Source organism: Equus asinus, chromosome 10 (genome assembly GCF_041296235.1).
Source record: "Equus asinus isolate D_3611 breed Donkey chromosome 10, EquAss-T2T_v2, whole genome shotgun sequence".
Classification (NCBI taxonomy): domain Eukaryota; kingdom Metazoa; phylum Chordata; class Mammalia; order Perissodactyla; family Equidae; genus Equus; species Equus asinus.
The window spans coordinates 74,963,397-74,982,831 of NC_091799.1; the positions used below are offsets into that span (position 1 = coordinate 74,963,397).

The following is a 19,435-nucleotide window of genomic DNA, read 5'->3' on the forward strand; positions in this document are numbered from 1 at the left end:
CCTGCCAGCTCACCTGGTAGGGAGCAGAGCCAGCCAAGCGTACAGCTGCCTCTGGGCCTGTCTGCTGACAGCCTGAGGTGTTTAGATTCCCTTGTGCTTTAGTTACCAAGGCCAGGCTGGTGAACTGAAAGCCCAGTGCATCGGCCACTTCTCTGCAACTTCCTGCCTCCCCTGCTCTGGTTCTGGATGAAATCATGTCACAGTTTTATTTGTGTGTCAGGGATGAGGAGTCACGATTCTATAGTTCCAGGAGTTGCATGGGAACTGAATTGTAAGAAACAATGATAACAGTCAGAAAGTGCATTTGCAATGTCCTCTTTGTGTGAGTGGGCAATGCGAAGTCTAATTTATTTGTCCACTAATCAAGGCAATAGAGTCCTGATACTCCTCACCCCTTCAATTCTACCCTTCCCAGATGAACTGGGCTGGGGGATTATGCTGTTTTGGCTAAGATATCCGAAATAATTATAGCTGTATAGAGAAAACACAAAATAGAGATTTTGCAAGTCTGGGTTGGCACCAATCATGAGGTTGCACTTGGGAGGCTTGAAGATGTGACAATTTTTCCCCTGGGATCCCAAACTCCGCTAGGGTGAAAGCAAATGACATCCTTCCAAACATGTCCGAGATTTTCCCTCCACCTGGTCACACTTACAGGGGCATCTCTGTTAGAACAGAGCCTGGGTTTTCACAAGAGATGCTGAAAGGCCTGGGGTGTGCAGAGGAGGCCTGGAGGAGAGTTATGTGGCCCTGATGGATGAGGGCAAGGGACAAATACATACTTGTGAAGGCTTCATTCCTTTGGATTTATCTTTTGGCTCAGGTTCAAATTCGGTGAATATTTAGGGTAGTGAAAACCCACTTTTGTTAAGTGGGCCCAACTCTGCTATTTCTCTACTCTGTTTAGGTAATTGTGCCTGTACAAATAACTTATTTTGTTTTGATTAAGCCAGCTCTCTAAGTTGCTGAAGCAAAAGCATCAAAATGGAACCTACTAAAATCTCTCTTCATTTAACAGTCTATTCAACAGATATTCAAAAGTGTTATCAAACATACCCGCTTTCTGTTCAAGTGTATTTATACAAAGCAGCATTGTCCAGTGGTCCCTGCCTCCCTGCAGTGTCAGCTTTAATTGAAAAAGAAGTACATTCGGTGCCCAATCATCTCATCCTTGTGTGCCCTTTGGGGCACATCCAAGGGACCTCACTCACACCGGGAAGGTGGGTAAGGCCAGTGCTGGTTGCTAACTCAAAGTATTTGTTATTTGCAAATTAAGCACCCATCTCTTCATTAAAAATGGTCTTAGAGCGTATCAATAATCACAAACAGTAGAGAATCACAAATCTTTTTTGTCGTCCAGGAATTGGAATTTTATATCGTTATCATTTTAAATTATTACAACATTACCAATAATAAGAATAGCAGCTTCCATTTATTGAGTACTTGCTATGTGCCAGGCACTGTGCTAAGTGTTTTTCATGTACTATCATCTAACATGATCCTCACAAGAAGCCCTGAGGCGAAGTCTATCATCTCCTATTTGCAAATGAGGCAGCTGAATTGTGGACAGACTGACTAATTTGCCTGGCATTACTTGGCGAGCGAGTGCCAGAGCCAGGCTGAAATGCTGGTTTGTTGGCCCCGAGCCCATGTCCTTCACTGCTCGCTGCATCTTCCTTCCCTTTCCCTGCTCCTCTAGGGGGCAGATAGCAGCATGGACTGATGAACTCCACCATCCTTGGATAAAGGGTCCCCACTAACCTTGCATCTTGGCTGAGGCCTTCCCTAGGGGTGGGGTGGAAAAGACATGCTAGTGTTTGAGCCTAAAATTTAAAAAAGCAAAAGAGTAAACAGAAATGGAAATGATGCCAAGCAAGGGGTAAGAAATAAACCACTTGAGTGGCGATTATATGGAGAGATCTCTATTTCCCTCTTCCCCTGTTATTGTACAGGACCACTGTAAAAATGGAACAGAAAAGTATTACTGTCCCTTATTGAATATAACAAATTTAACAGGAGCATAGGCTATTTTCTACATAGAAACCAAACTGAGTCTTTTAAAGCATACATTTTTTCAAAAAACTCCTATGGCTTTCCACCACAGGGAAAGTAAAATTGGAAGCCCTGCCATGGCCTACAAGGATTGGCACGGTGTGGTCTTGGCTAACTCTCTGCCCCTTCTCATATCACTTTCCCCATCTCTCACCTTGTGCCATCCACGCTGGCCTCCTGGTTTCCTCAAACATGCCAAGTCGGCCTCAGGGCCTTTGCACTTGCAATTTCCTTTGCCTGGACAGAGTGTCTCCCAGATATTCACGTGGCCTCTCTCAGTTCATTTATGTCTCTGCTATAATGCACCACATTAGAGAGGCCTCCTATGATCTCCTCGTTTAAAATATCACCCAAGCTCCCTACGCACACTCTGCACACTCACCCACACTTTCACACACTCACCCACACTTTCACACACTCACACGTGCACATATTCACACACAGTGATGACACTCTTCATTCTCTTTCTGGCTTTATTTTTCTTAATAACCCCTATTATCAGTTGACATTTAATTTATTTTTTATTTTCTGTCTTGCCCCACTGGAAACAAATCTCCATGAGACTAGGGACTTTCTCTTTTTGTAATCACTGCTGTATCTCCAGTGCTTAGAATAGTACCCAACACACAGTAAGGGCTTAACTAATATTTTTTTGAATAAATGAATGAATGAATACACTTGCCATCAAAATAAATCATTTTCATTCCTACCACTGCATGCAACTCAGTCTACTTTAGTCAGAAAATCCATGCAGAAAAAGTCAGAGAGGCATGCGGGCCGCACCTTCTAATATAGAACAGCTGTACGGATCCTGGGCTCTTTAAACCGTGACGAACTCCATCTGTCCAGTGGCATGAAAAAGTCTCTAGTTCAGGTGAACGGCACTTGGTGAATTTAGGCTTCCCAGAAGAATCTGCAGAATAAAAAGAAAAGGCAAGGCCCCAAATCAGGAGAGTAATGTATGGTCCTAATGCAATTCGTGTTTAAAGTGGTAAAGAAGAACTACTTCTAGAAAAGCTGTTTTCCTGGGTCACCACTTCAGAGCTGTTGCTTGCCGGTTATTTCTCTGTCAGCCTTGTTTCTAGGGACAAACTGTTTTGTCTTTATTTCAAACGTTATTTCTTAGGGCCTGTTTAAGAAACCAGAGGTCGAGATAAGGATTTGGGTACAGGTAGTTTGTTTGGCAGGTGACCCCTGGAACCAGAAGTGAGGGAAAAGGAGACGGGGAAGAGGAGAGAGAATAGCGAATAAAGTGTGTGTTATTCAGTAGGTGAACATAGTGGCCAACTGGGGCCCAACCCCACAGAGGCCCTTGGGAGAAGCTGTGGCGAGAGTGCCTTACTGGTGTCCTAGACAAGGATGGGAAGCCGGGGCGTTTATCCACCAACTTCAATCAATCACCCACTGGTGGAAGGTTGCCCTGGAGGTGTTCACATGAGCTCATGAACTTCTAGGCTGCACCTGCATATGTGCTGAGGGTCCTTCTGAGAAACCCAGGCAGGCACCTGAAGTGTGCTCGGCAACGTGCACGGTGGCAACTGTCCACCACAGATGGCTGTGCTGACATCAAGTGGGCCAAAAGGATGTAATGTGGGGACCACAGCATCCACTACAGGGCCTTTTCTCTTTCTATAGGTTTTTTACAAAAAGCTACTATGTTTGCATTCTTTTAAAAGATTCACCCAGTAAATTCATTAAATAGATGTTGACTCTAACTGACTTACGCATGTATATGTGTCAATTCTAATTTGGGAAGTGGAGACTGCCCCCCACCCATTAGGATATTAGCCCAAACTCTTCTGCATCCATGACATCTGCAGTTATAGAGGCGCAACAGACAAGTCTGAAGCAAAACTGATTTTTCTATCAATTCTCATTGTTCTTCTGACATCCATGGCCATTTTGGAGACAGTCAAGTTTCTCTTTTTTTTTTGCTCCTTATATGATTTGTCTTCAATTGTAAACTTAATATATTTGTTCTCTGATCTAAAACTCTCATTCTTGGGCAATAGGGAGGCTCTCAATATTAAAGTATCTTTATAAATACTTTAAAACATAATTTAAAAATAAGTAGCATGCAAACAAACATCATAATTTCCAATTCCAAGTTCCAGGTACATATCTGGTGTTCTGAACTGAAACACACCTCCTTTTCTCTCTGCCAACAAACTCATAAGGAATGGAAGATATAAACTTTCTAAACAAATCCCTCATTCAGCCATCCATTCAACAAGCACTTATTAAACATCTGTTTTGTGCCAAGCCCTTCTCCAAGGATAGAGCAGTAAATAAAACTGATAACATTCTGGTCCTCGTGGAGTTTCCTTTTCAGTGGGGGCTGGGAGACATGGGGATCCTAAGTAGAAAAATAAATAATGTAAGAAGAGACAATATGGCTGGGAAAGAGGGACCCCACTTTCCTTCTACTAATACCCATATTCTTTCAGTGAAGAAGCTCAGGCTTCTGAAAGGTGTCCTTGTTTTAGAACACCTGCTGCCCTGAACAGTCCTGCCATGAGTAAGTGAATCTTCAGGGAATCCCGAGCTGCCAAATGCTCCTTTGCCTTGGGAGCCCATGTTGGGGATGGCGGAATTTTTTTCTTAATAAAAGTCCATGGTCACACTGTTCTAAGAAATATTCCTTTTCTTGTACGAATTAAGAGATTTACAAGAGTTTTGGGAGCATGGATAGGGTCTGCCTTGGTACCAAGGGCAGATGGTCAGCCCTCTCTAGGTGGTCAGCATTCAAGAACCCCTCTCAGAGCACTGAAGTGGAGGGGCCCCCATGATCTGTTACAAACGAATACAGTGAAAAGGCATACATTTCATTAGGCAGGCACCCATTATACAGTAGAGCACCTGGAAAACTTCCTTTTCCTAATAGCTGAAGCACAGAAAACAATACTTTTAGGTTCTTCCAGAAAATGAGTGATTAATAAAACATGTTTAAACCCTGACTATTTTAATGCTGGCAGATTTGAGGAGAGTATTTCAAATTCTGACTGCTCTTTCCCACAGAATGTAAGAAGAGGAAATGCATGGATTACAAATTGAGAGGTTTGTGTTCTACTCCGGGCTCTAATACTATTTAGCCTTGATCTTCCCAAGCCGTTTGGGCCTCAGTTTCCTCATCAGAGAGGCTGGAATAGATGAGATCCAAGGTCTTTTGGACCTTTACAACTTCACTTTTACAATTAAGTGAAACATACAACCATTAATAACAGTGTACGGAACTAAAAAATAATTTTGGCATTTGAGCTGAAACAATCAGAGAACACCAAACACAAAAGCCGTTCAGGTTCCCATATTCCCTGTGTAATAAAGCTGCCACACAAAGTCAAGAATAATAAACCCAACCCCAAAACTTGAAACAGAAAGGAAAAAACATTGCTAGCTGGGGGGATAAAAAGAACTTAAAGAAGAACTAATTTGAATTTTGCTTGCTTAAACTTAGTATTCCTGTTTATTCTGTTTCCTTTTAACTCCAGATGTATAGACAGCACCATATTATCTTCTCATTCTAAATAAGAAATAGGAAATTCATGGTTTTGGTGCTAATGTGATGCAGCGTGTGCCCTCATAGGAACCCTGATATAGACATAGTGCAGCAAAGATTTTTTTTTTTGTCTTTTTTATGTCTACCTTTCATTGCCTGCCCTCCTTTCTCTACCTTCCTCCTTTCTCTCTCTTTACTTGTACCCCCCTTCTCTCCTTCTTTCTTTCTTTTATGGCTGGGTATGTGCTGGTAAGTGCTGTAGCAGACAGCCTCTCAGCTGGCTCTCAATGATCCCTACCTCCTGTTATTTATAAACTTATGTACTTCCTCCCCTCAAGCAACTTGCTTCTAACCTACAGAACATGGCAGCATAGAGGAGATGTCACATCTGTGATTAGGTTACAAAAGACTGTGACTTCCATCTTGCTAGCACACTCTCTTTCTTGCTGGTTTTGAAGCAGCAAGTTGCCATGTTGGTGAAAACCACATGAGAAAGAACTAGGGTGGCCTCTGCAACAACTAGAAAGAAGCTGAGGCCTTCAGTCTAACAACCCTTGAAGAACAGAATCTTGGGGAACAACTACATAAGTGAGCATAGAAGCTGATCTTGACCCAACCCAGGCTTCAGATGAGACCACAGCCCCAGCTGACACTTTGATTGCAGCCTTGTGAGAGACTCTGAAGCAGAGGACCCAGCTGATGGGTTAATTTGGAGGAAGAGTAGGGAATAATATTAACCATAGTAAATATCTGAATGCTATTGATACAGAATAAACAAATCCAATATATTGGAACTTCAAAGCAGGTTCGAGAATGGCATAAGACACTTTTCTTAGAAAATGGAAGGTATCACAGTGAGTGTGGCAAAGTGGGTAACTTCTCTTTTGGAGGCAAGAAGATCTGCAGTGTAGTTGGCTGCTTAGCTCCTTCTCAGTCATCTCCTGCTTCAACTATTACCACTGTGGCTGAAGACATCCCACATTCCTAAAGTTCAGCTCCCTAGCATCATGCTGAGGTTTTCCAAGTCTGAGAGGTACTGACCTAACCTTAAAATGAGCACCTCCCTGATGACGTCTGAAAATCCTAGTAGAAACTTATTGTATATTTCATGATGAAGACAGCAAATGGCTACCATACACTCTCAGGTCCTCTCTGATGAGCCACAACAGATAGTCATTTCGGAACTAGTAATACTTCCTGCTCTCTTGTGATTTTTTTTATAGTCTAAATCTAGAGACAGCGTAGTTCAATATTCATTTATAGTATCTCTGAAAAGAATGTTGCAATTGACAAGAGAGCCTACCTTTGGCTCTAAATTAATTCTGAGAGAAATAAGTGTTCCAACTCAAGTCATCCCAAATTCTGAAGAAATGTTAGTATTAACGCTAATCAGCACTCAAAAATCTTGACAATAGATTTGGGATTCATTTTTACTTTCTCTTTGGAGGCTTCATTATGAAAATGAGGATTATGACTTGTAGCTACATCTTTATTTTAGTTATTATTTCTATATTACACACCTGTTACATATTACATCATGTTGAATATTTTACATATATTATCTCCTTTAATACTGAAAACTCCAGAAGGGAGGCATTATTTCCACTTAGAAATGAGTGAAATTGGATGTTTAGAGAAGTTAAGTGAGTTGCATGTTTATACTGCTGTAGATAGAAGAGATGAGATGAAAACACAGGTCCGTGTGATTTCAAGGGTAAACTCTTAGCACTAACGAAAAATAGCTTTTTTTGTTAGACAATTCTCTCTTGCTTTTCAAAAAGTCCCCAGAAGGGAAAAATGACAAGCTCAGATGTGCTCTTTATTCATCTCTCAGAAATTAGTAACCTGGCCAATCCCAAGAGCAGCATTTCCTGACTGTGACTGCACATCTGAATCACCTGGGGAACTTTAAAAGCTACCGATGTCTTGGCCTATCCCAGAGACTTGAGTCAATTTGTCTGAGGTGCAGCCTGGGTGTCGCAATTTTTAAAAGTTCCCTAGATGCTTACAATGTGTAGCCCAGGTTGCAAACCACTGCTATAGAAAAATTAAGTTATATGCAAGCATTGAAAAGTTGGCTTTCCACGTTATTTGATTCTCTGATCAGTTCTAACAGAGTTACACATCAAGAGTAATGCTTGGTCGAAACTTTTATGAGCCTAGTTTGGGAGAGTGTGTGGAGGATATGAATACTAATTATCACCACAGTAGAGTATCACAATGCTTCATGATGAATGCTTTGAGAACTAAGAGATAATATATGTGCAAAATGGTACACATCTAAATGCAAATCCTGCCTAAACTTCTGATGAACTATAAACTGGTAATAGGAATCAATTAAGAATAAGTTAAATTGGTATTCCTACTGAAATTATTGCTTAAAAGGCTTGAAGAGAGTTTTACTAAATTCAAATTCAATTCTATACAAATTCAGGTTTTTAAAAGTCGATGGAATGGCATTATGTCCAAATGTGCAATGATCGAGGGACAATGTCAGAGGGAGCTGGGAGGCACTGCTGGCTGCACCACCCCACCTTTGACAGTGATCATTGCTGATTTTCCAGTCGGTTCGGCTGGTCAGGCTGAAGTAGGCTTCCTCCTTCGCTGTCAGGGGCTCTCCCCTTGGAGGAAGATGACATTCCCAGACAGTACACAGAGGGAGGACAGGAACCAGCTGTTGTATATTGTAGTCATTTGCATTCCTACCCTCTATTCTCTCACCAGACATGCTTTTCTATCCTCAACTCATGATAAAGCAGAAACAAAAACCAAATCAAATCACATACAAGTTTCCAGTGTCTGCTTGGAGTTTGGGGTTAGGGGAGAAAGAAGAGGAGCCACTGACGTGGGAAGGGAAGGCACTCAGCAGTCAACTGCTGTTAAATGTAGAACCGTCACTGCAACATGTCATGTGGACCATCTGCTGTCAACAGTCCCGGACACTTGTTATCACCCCTGAACAGAGGCTGGGCACTCAGATGCCTTGTGTTGGGGTAGGGGCTTGAAGGGAAAACCCTGTCCTCTGACCAAAGTGTAACTAAATACAACCAGTTGAGAATTTCCTTTTGAGTAGGGCAGCAGTAGACAAACAAGGAAAGGAAGAAAATAAAACACTAGTTCATAATAAGATTAAGAATTAAAACTTGTAAAAACATAGTAAAAAACCTAATTTTATAGAATAGATAAACAAACTGCAAACATGATTTTAATCCTAAAAGATGAAAGAAATTGTAAGACCAAACCAGAGTATGTAGTTATACGTGCATGAAAAATGAAAGAGGAAATATTGTAATTAGAGAAAAGCAGGAGATGCATTGGACCAAATGACTTTTGGCCCCTTTCTGGTGGATCTGGGTTCTGCTAAGAAATCTGCATATGCAGTCAATCAAGGGTCAGTTTTAGAAGAGAAGCATAGTCACAGCTTGCTTAGTCACCCTGATCTGGATAAAGAATAGTTACTGCTGAACATAAGCCAAAGTGAGGAAATAGTTATTGTCATTTGAAATAGCTTTCATATGTTCTGAAGATTGCACAAGCACGCTGGTCCAGGCCAAGTATGGTGAAACTGTCATGTTCCTTCCACAAATAATAAACAAGAGATAGTGATTTAAGCAGAGTTAGTCCACTTCCTAGATTTCGCCTGCACAGGCTTTGAGCAAAATCTTTGGGTGACTGATTAGCCTAAACATATCAGTAATTTAAGAACATCTTTGGAGTTAGCCTTTCCATTAGGGTAAAACACAGAACATCCATGATCCTCAAAGGTTGGCTGAGAGAAGATGGGAAGATGTCATTCTGCCATGATGGAAAGAAGTGACTGCATTCAACATAGTTGCTTTTCCAGGGCCTCTTCACAGGCAAAAACAGAATTGAAAGGGAAATGACAATTTAATAACAACTAAGATTTCCTGGGGGTTACCATGTGCCTGTCACTGTCCGGCACATTATATGTATCAACTTTATTCTCACAATGATGGGATGAAGTAGGTACTGTTATTCTCACCATTGTATAGATGAGGAAACTGAGGCACAGAGAATTAAAATAACTTGCCCAAGGTCACTTGGTTACTAAGTAGTAGAGCCCTGATTCTCACTAGGCAGTCTTGCTTTATGGTCTGTCATCTAAACCACTACACTCCTAGCTTTCTAAGTTTTTGAAAGTGATCCTCAGGAAGAAATATTTTTCTACAGCATGACCCAGTATGTACATATTTATATATAATAAAATATCTTAAAACATACAAATTCTTACTGCCTGCAATGAACCCTGATCTATTATATTCTATTTCAATTTATAAACAATGTCACTTACAACCCGGTAAATTATTTACTAATGGGTCACCACTTTCAGTTTGAAAAACACTGCCCACAAAGCTATTCTGTCCCTATGAAAGTTGAAAATTAATATGAATGTTGGTCTGCATTTTTCTCAAAGCAAGGCAAGAACATCTCATTTCTCTGGCATGGATTATGAGTTTCCAGGTAACTGAAACTTATTCTTGAAATTCTCTTTTCCAAAATATATTTTAAGATTTTCTGAATCATTAACAAAGTCTGGCAAGTGTCAATTGCCCTTTTAAATGACTTTGCATGGGGGTCAAGGATTATCATACTGAATTATGGTGGAACCCTGCACCTAGGGCTGCTGGGGGAGGTCCGCCTCTTGCCCCTACAGTAAACAGCATTGCTGGTGATATTCATGCTCTCACTTTAGATTTGTTTAATTCACAAGGAATGACATAATTTTCCTGGAATGACATAATTTATTAAATAAAATAATGTACTAGAAACAACAATAATTTTTCATCTTGAGAGTTACCTTGACAATTGATCGAAGTTATTGGGAAATAACTTCTGATAATACTGGGTAGTGGCTGAGAGCACAGATTCTGAAGCCAGACTCCTGGGTTCCAATCCCACCTCCATCACTTACAATCTGTATAATCTTGGGCAACATACTTAACCTCTTCAGTTTCCTCATCTGTAAAATGGGGATAATAATAGTTTCTCATAGGGTTATTGTGAAGATTAAATGAACTAATAAAATATATCAAGTTCTTAGAAAAGTGCCTACAGAGTAAGCATATAAGCGTTTGCTGTTTTTATTTCCATTTTCACAGTCAGCTGTGACAGTCAATTTATGGTTTGTTACCTAGAAAGTACAAATGACTAACTTTGCTAAACCTGAAATTCACCCTCATTTTACTTGTAATTACAAGTCCATTGGTACTAGTTGAAATATCTGAAATGGATGTGGTGAAGTTTTGACAGCCATTTCCCTCACTGTTCAGAGGTGATTCTCTGTGGTTGAGTTCTAGACAGTCATAGCTATAGAAGTCTGAGTTCCAGGTTATTGGAAGGTGTTGCTATATTATTACATATTAGTATTAAAATTAAAAAAAATTCAAGCAAAGCCTTTCTCTGTGTTTTCCTGAGAAACAAAAGAGAACAGTGCAAGTCTACAAAGAAGCTCATGCGGCGAGAAGAATTACCAATGACTCATGCAGACACTGTAGGGCTGGCCCTAAGAGGTTCTCTGGAACATTGAGAACGCTACTTGATGCTTTTCCCTGTTGGCCTGGGCACTCTGGACTCACAGCAGAAGCTTTATCAGCTTCTTGGCAATGATCTTTTCAGAAAAAGCATATTAAATGGAAAGAGTGCTGACTGGAATTTGGGGAGTTCTGGTTCTCTCACAGATAGACCATCCAACTATTTTACCTCTGAGCCAATGACACCCTGAATGGAATGGGCTGGGTGATTAAATCATACTTTTAAAAATTTTATGTTTTATTTTTTTTGTAAAGGAAATTCAGCCTAAAAATTTGCTGGGGCTTCCTGGGGACCAGGTTCTGTACTGAGGGTACTGAGATTTGCACAGTGCCTGGTGCCCAGTAGGCCCCCAGTAAACACTTAGGTTGAGAGGAATGAACCCCTTCCCCAGCTTGCTGGTCCTTCCTTTTGAATTTCTGCTTTGAGGCCACACATCCTTCTCCAAAGTACTCCTGTCATTTCCAAAGTGCTCTTCTATTCGAAGAACTTCAGAAATTCAGTGATTTTTCCGCGAAAGAGCACCTTACACCCCCTTTCACTCAAGGTCACGTCCTTGATGGATGCTTGTCTGTCAAAATACTGTAAAAGAAATCTGAAAACTTCCTGGTTGATCAGTATTGTCAAAAGTAACTGAATTGCCTAGTAGATAATATAGTGTCAATGAGCACATTTAAGAAAGACTGTAGGCTTTTTTTTTTAACCTATGGAATTGCCAAATGGTTATGAAACCACAAATACTCAGGTTGTATGAGCTATTGGCAAAAAAGACTCTAAACTAATGATGAAAATTGACAAAACATTTAAGGAAGTATTTTGTATTGGATAATATTGAATGTAAAGAATTCACATTCATACTTGATTTTCTTTATGGTTCTCTGTGGAATTAAGGAAGGCACAGCTGTAAACTCTTCTGCTTAGGCACTTAATGGCTTAGAGTTGAGAACAAGAGTTCATAAGATCTCCCCTGAACCATTCATTTCTTTCTTTTTTATCATTCCAAATTAAACTCTAGTATGCTTTTAAAAATGGATTCCTGGTGCTTTTAAAAAATTGTAGGGTTGACCAAAATAAAGACTTACTGAACATATCCAGTCACTTTAAGATAAATGTCAAGTCAGTTGAACTTGGTAGAGTCTTGGAAAAGTTATTTACTGCACATGTGGTCTGGCAGGGAAGTTAACTGGACACAGCCTATACAGACAGCTCATGTGTGCAGCAATGTCAGGAAGCAGAGAGCTGTGCATGTACTACTGCTAGCATTTAAGCATTTATTGTATCACCAAAACTTGCTTTTTGTTGTTTTATTTAGTTTTCATGGAACTCTTTCTTTATAAAATGTATTGTATTTACTTCCCTTTTAAATAGTTGCAGTTGAACATAATCTTGGTTTTCAATCCTCAGTGGCACTAATCAATCATCTTCCTTCTCTTCCCTTTCTCCTCCATCACATTTATCTGGCGCATTTAGCTTACTTAATGCTTCCACATTATTTCATTTAATTTTCTTTGACAGAGTGATCATATACTTCTCTGATTTAAAATTTTCCTCTTCTCCCTTGATATTAGGTTCTTTACCCATCAATCTCAAAACTATTGTGACTGCTAATAGGGTTTCTTGGGTGGGTCTTGGTGATCTTTTCTCTAGCTAGAGAGCAGGATGTGCCAAGGTAGCTACAGCAGCCCCAAGTTCCAGTAGTGTAGCCTGCTGGAAGGCAGAAACATGAACATCCCCTCAAAGACACATTCTCACTGCCCTGCAGAGGAACTGACCTAGGAAATAGAATTGTCACAATTCCATTATTTTCTTTAAAGCGTATTCTGTATAGCATGGTTTTGAGATGTCAAAGACAAACAGCACTAAATTCAGCAAAATTTATTTCCTGTTTGGTTAAGGTAAGGGACATCCTGGATAATATAATCAAATAATTAAAATACAAAGCAAGAAGACGTGGAGAAATTGGAACCTCTGGTAAGAACACAAAATGGTACAGCCACTGTAGAAAACAGTTTAGCAGTTCCTCAAAAAGTTAAACACAGAGTTAGTGTGTGACCCAGCAATTCTGCTTTTAGGTATTGAAAACATATGTTCACACACAAACCTGTACAAGTATGTTCAATGGAGCATTATTCATCATAGTCAAAAAGCAGAGGCAACCCAAATGACCATCAACTGATGAGTGGATAAACAAAATGTAGTATAATTGTTTAATAGAGTATTATTCAGCCATAGGAAGAAATAAAGTACTGATACATGCTACAATATGGATGAACCTCGAAAACATTTTGCTAAGTGAAATAAACCAGACACAAAAGGTCACGTATTATATTACACCATTTACATAAAAAGCCCAGAATAGGCAAATTTATAGAGACAGGAAGTCGCTTAGTGGTTGCCAGAGAATGAGGGGAAGGGGAAATTGAGAGTGACTACTAATGGGTACAGGGTTTCATGGTGAAGTGATGGAAATGTTCTTGAATTAGATAAGTGGTGATAGTTGCACAACATTGTGAATGTTCTAAAAACTACTTTAAAATGGTTAAAATGGCAAATTTTATGTTTTGTGAATTATATCTCAATAAAAAAACCTATCTAAAATATACAAAACAAGAAATTATACTTACCCCTATAATTTACTAAATATAATTTAATTTTTATTTTCTTCTTAGCCTTCATTGGGCAGTCACTTTTTCCATTAAAAAACCACTACTCATTAATGTAGGCATGTCACTGTCACAAAAACAGGGATTTGTAACTCACTGCACAAATGATACTACTGGATCTCTCGGCCACACAAAAATGTCCTAAATGAAACTTAGCTGAAGCACTTGTGAATGGGGTTGTCAGGTTTTTTTTAATGAAATGCTCCAAATTCCTGAAAATTAGTAGATAGCAGAGGGATTACAGACAGTTAACACATTGCATGCTGGAATCACCTGGAAAATTGAAAAAAATACTGATGCCTGAGTTCCATCCTTTGAGACTCTAATTGGTAATTTATAGAATCACCAATTTACTTGTCTGGGCATTGGCTTTGTAAAAGCTCCCCAGTGATTTTTAAAGTGTAGCATAATTTAAGAAGCACTGGCTTATATCATCTTTTTCCTTCTGAGCCCAGAAGGCATCCTGCTTGTTTCTACCACTGGAGCCTCTTGTCTGGTTCTCACATGCAAGTTCTTAGCCAAAAATGAGAGGAAAAAGTAAGAGTGGGAACATTCTAATCCAAACCTAAAAGTATAGTAATGCTTTGCCAACGTCAGATCTCTGTCACTGAAAAATATGAACTTAATGAAGTCTAAGGGGAGCCTTCTATTGCCAGAAGAAACCAGCTGACAAATGAGACTTCATTTTCCCCATCTGGTAATTTTGTCGAGGCCATTTAATTCTGACTGGTGATGGTATATTTTTCCATGTAATTTCACTTCTAAGCTTTGGAGTCTGAAATGCAATACAACAGGGTCTTTTGTAACAAGCAGACCGAAGCTTTTTAGTTTTAAGATTTATGGCTAAATTCAACATTCATTCATTCTTTTGTTCGTTTATTCAACAGACAATCACTGAACACCTGTTTAGGCACCAGCTTTCAGCTTAACATCATTGCTTGTATGGTATATTTTTTACAGTATACAGTAAAGAAACAGTATATTTGGTCCAAGGATCACAGCACACCAGACAGACTATTTTATGTAAAGACGCTGGGCCAGTTGCCTAAGAGAATCAACTCAGCCATTCTTTCTTAATAACTTTTGCTCTGTGCACATTCTCTTGCCTTGTGGAATTATTACCACCACATGTTTGAATTTCTAAGTCTATATCATTCAGATTTAAAAAACCTTTCTTATATATATTTCTATTTTCATAAAAGAATGACCAATATGACAAATACAAAGATAAATATGGTATATGTAGACATGACCTCCAAAATGCAGGAACAAAGAACATTTTTCTATAAATATACATATTTCTCAGGAACATAGCTTGTCATTCTCTTGTGTGTGTGTGTGTGGTTTTTAAAAAAATATTTTTTAGGTATTTATTGCTGCAGTAAGGCAGCTGTGTCACACTCCATTCTTCTAAACCCAAGAGTTCTCAACCAGGGGTGAGCGCCCCTCCTCTCCCCCAGCAGAAGACATTTGGCAATGTCTGGAGACATTTTTGACTGTCACAGCTAGGGGAGGGGGTGATTCTGGCGTTTAACAGGTAGAGGCCAGGGATGCTGTGAAACATCTTGCAATGCACAAGACAGTCCCCACAACAAAAAATTATCTAGACCAAATGTCAATAGTGCACTGTTCCAAACAAATAATTAAACCCATAAAGTTATAAAATAGTTCTCCAAAATTTAAATATATACCTAGGATGAAAAAAGCTAACATAAAAATCTAAATCCTCAATCTCCTCTACCCCTTGGCTGTTTAAGCTTTTTTTTCCTGCTCAAAAGAAAAATACCTTGTATTTTTACGTCCATTGGATTTTTTAAGACTTTCACATCAGACATTCCATGTTTCAATTAATCAAGAAGCATCTATGCGGCACCTATTATGTGTAAGGCAATCTCTCAGGTGCAGTAATTATAAAAATAACATAACACGTGGATTCTGCCTTTGAAGAGCTGTACTCTATCTAGTACAGGAAAGAACACGTGCATATGAGAAGTGGCTAACAATAAAAGGCAGTTAATAAAGATAATAATTGCTTTAGGAAATCAAAGAAAGTAATAACTATTAATAGCTGAGGGTGGAGGGACAGAGGAATGTTTCAAAGAAGAGTAAGGAGAGGGTGATTAACTCACCCCAGTTTGCTGAGATTGAAAAAAGCTGATGATGATCACTGACCAAACACCACCAGAGACACATACGTACACAAAGTTAGGTTTATTTACCCTCATACCTACTGAATCAGAATCTGCATTCTGACAAGATCTCAGATTATCTGTATGCACATTTAAGATTGAGAGGCATTGACTTAAGGCATCTGACTGCCAGCTAATGGCTCTTTCTAACTGGACCAGTGGTTCTCAACTCTGGCTGCACACCAGAATCACCTGGGGATCTTTCACAAACTACCTTCCAGAGATCTAATTTGATTGGGTGATGCCTTACACAATGTTGTGTGTCAATTATACCTAAAAAAAAAAGTCAACACTTTTCTCAACGTTTCGAGTAAAAGAAAAAAAAAAAAAGATTAGCGTAATGCTTGGGCATTGGTAGTTTTTAAATGCCCCAGGCAACTCTATTGTGCAATTAGGGCTGAGGACCACTGGATTAGACCAATAAGCTTCTGGTTAGATTAACATAATAAACTCCAGAACCAACTATATTGAAAGCCTCCTCCAATGCTGAGCCCTGTGAAAAACAAACCAAATAAGGACTGGCAAGGTAAAACAGTATACACTGAATCTCTGGGGGGAAGTCGACCATCTCCAGATGATGAGGATGTTGAGTGTGTCTGCATTGGCTCCCAGGGGATGGCAGTGTGGGAGCACAAGCCCCTCCTGTGGGTGACCTTCGTGGGGTCTTCCAGGAAGGTCCAGCCATAAATTCCACTTGTGTGGAGCAGAAACATATGCTCACAGCTGTGTTTCGAGGGTTCTAAAGTTGCAGTTTCAAGAATATATGGCGGTGAGAGTGCAGCTGCCTTAATTGTAGGAGTCATGGAAGTTAGTGTTAGATTCTTTGCCATCGATCCTGGGAGCAGAGCCAGCTCCAGGCTCCAGGATGGCCCTGTGTCAGTCCACATAGAACAGCTATGGTTGCCTTTGTGGGAAACTTACAACTTCTCCACAGAACACATCATACCAATTCCTGGCATCACTCTCCTGCAGCAAATTTCCTAAGCCCTCATGGTTCTTTCTGGAAAGCAAATGTTGGAGAGATCTGTGTTTTTTAGAGAGATGCTTCTCAAACTTTAATGTGTATAGGCATCAATGAGAGATCTTGTTAAAATGCAGATTCAATAGATGGGAGCTGAGATTTTGCACTTTTGACAAGTTCCCAGATGCTACTGCTGCTTGTGGTGATCATATTCTGAACAGCAAGAATTTAGATCTGTGTTGTCCAATATGGTAGCCACTAGCCTCATGGGCCAGTGCGACTGAGGAAGTGAATTTTTTATTTTATCCAATTTTAAATTAAATTAAAATTTAAAAATGAAAGTGGTGCAAAATACTTTTCCTTAAATCTAACTTTAAATGTTTCAGTAGGACTACATTTCACTTTAATGAAAATTTAACATCCCAATTGAGATGTGCTGTAAATGTAAAACACACAATGGATTTTGAAGATTATGAAAAAGTAATGTAAAGTATCTCATTAATAATTATTCTATTAGATGGATTATATACCAAAATACTATTTTGGATATATTGGGCTAAATATGACATTATTAAAATTAATTTTACTTGTTTCTTTTACTTTTTTAATATGGCTACTAGAAAATTTAAAATTGCATATGTAACTTACATTCTATTTCTATTTGACAGTTTTGGTTTAGATGATAGAACTGATTTCAAAGGACAACATATTTAATTAAAAAGGAAGAATTCAGAAAATACACTGTGTCAGGTTTAAACATAGGTGATATAAAAAACTTGCTAAATTGAAAAATTGTGTAGTATACAGCTAACCCCATTTCAACAACTCCATCCCCTCTGGTCCACTCTCTGGAAAGAGCTCAGAGTTTTCATCTAGTTCATGGACACTCAAACGCCCCTCAGCAGGAGACCCAACCTAACCTTCTTGAACAGAGCCCTTAATATTCTAAAATTTTCTTTCCTATCTTATTCCCTCTAAATTCCCATTCCCAATCTTAGACCCTTCGTCTGTAGGAGCAGTATGGGAGTAGTAGAAAGAGCACAGGCTTGAAAATCAGCTGGGTTTAAGTTTGAATCCCAGAAGTGTGACTTACTAGAAATATTGCATAAATTTTCTAAGCCCCAGTTTTCCCATGTGTAAAATGAGAGCAAAATATCTACACAGTTGCTGAAAATTAAATCAGTTTATATAAAGTACTGGCATGTGGTTAATTTACAACAAAGAACTACCACCATTATTACAGAGAACAAACTCATCAATTCTTGTGGATTTGTAGATCATGACTCCACCAATTGACCTCCAGGAAATTTTTGAAATATGACAGGGCCTTATACATTGCAATGCCTTAGCCTAAAAGTGTGCCTCACAATGAGAATCTGAAGCACTGGAATTATTCACTTAGAAAAATATTTAGGATCAGGCAAACCTCTTCATAATCCACCAATGGAAGCTACCTTCTTATCTATGCACCCAGTCAGTCTTAAATGTAAAACAAATTTAGTTCAGAAATAATGGAATCCCCAGATTCTGTGGTAGGGTTTTTTAACCTTGGCACTACTGATATTTAGGACCAGATAATTCTCTGTTGCAGGAGGCTGTCCTATGCATTGTAGGACATTTAGCATCATTCCTGGCCTGTACCTGTTAGATGCCAGTAACACAACCCTCTCCCCAGCTGTGGCTACCAAAATGCCTCTAGACATTGCCAAATGTCCCCTGGGGGACAAAATCACTCCTAGTAAGAACTACTACTGTTTGGGAATGTATTATTCACTTCAATACCTCAATTACAGATGCTGATTATATTTAAATTGCATAATTACATTGAAATTGAGTAATTTTTATTGTATATAAGTAAAGGCATTTTACTTAAACATTGCATTGATTTAACTACCATTGACTGAACTCCAACTATGTGCTAAGTTCTTGCCATATGCTTTCTCGTTTCATCTTCATAACTCTTCTGTGAGGAATGTTGCATGAGAGTATTATAATCTTCATTTTATAGATAAGGAAGCTTAACTTCAGAAAAAGTAGACAATTTTTAGCCAAAACACAAAGTAATAAGTAGCAAAGCTGGGATTTGAATCTAGATTTTTCTTACTTCAAAGCTTTCTTCCTGGTATGCTACACTGCCTCTTTCAGTTTTACTTGGGTTTTCTCTTTATGGTACGGTTGCTTTTTTGGCGTTACGCTCCCAGATTTATCAGCTTCTTTGAGCTGTTAGATAGCTTGCAGAGAATCGAGCTTGGAGATTAACTGTCCTGTACTTGATTTGGGAAGGTCTTGTACTTCACCTTCTACCTTCATTTATAGGAAGCAAATAGGAAAAGCATCCTTATTATCAGAACCATATGTATTCCCTAAACAACAGAGCCAGATCCCCTCACGGAAATGAGAAACTAACCACAGTCTCTGCCTCTGTGAAGTTCTTAGTCTGCTTGGGGAAAAAAGATTTATACATATGAAATGATCTGAAAAGAAAACATTTTAGGATATACTGGAGTAGCTATATAGAACTGTG

General features: G+C 39.2%; 1 protein-coding gene across 3 annotated transcripts in view; it reads right to left on the minus strand.

Annotated features, from left to right (window-relative positions):
• GHR (growth hormone receptor) overlaps positions 1–19,435 on the minus strand; it is a 245,225-nt gene that overhangs the window by 25,444 nt on the left and 200,346 nt on the right. For all 3 annotated transcript variants that reach the window (XM_014855170.3, XM_044779368.2, XM_014855167.3), the window contains one exon: positions 2,836–2,965. In XM_014855170.3, coding sequence (XP_014710656.2) covers positions 2,836–2,965 — 130 coding nt within the window. The remainder of the gene's footprint in view (positions 1–2,835; positions 2,966–19,435) is intronic.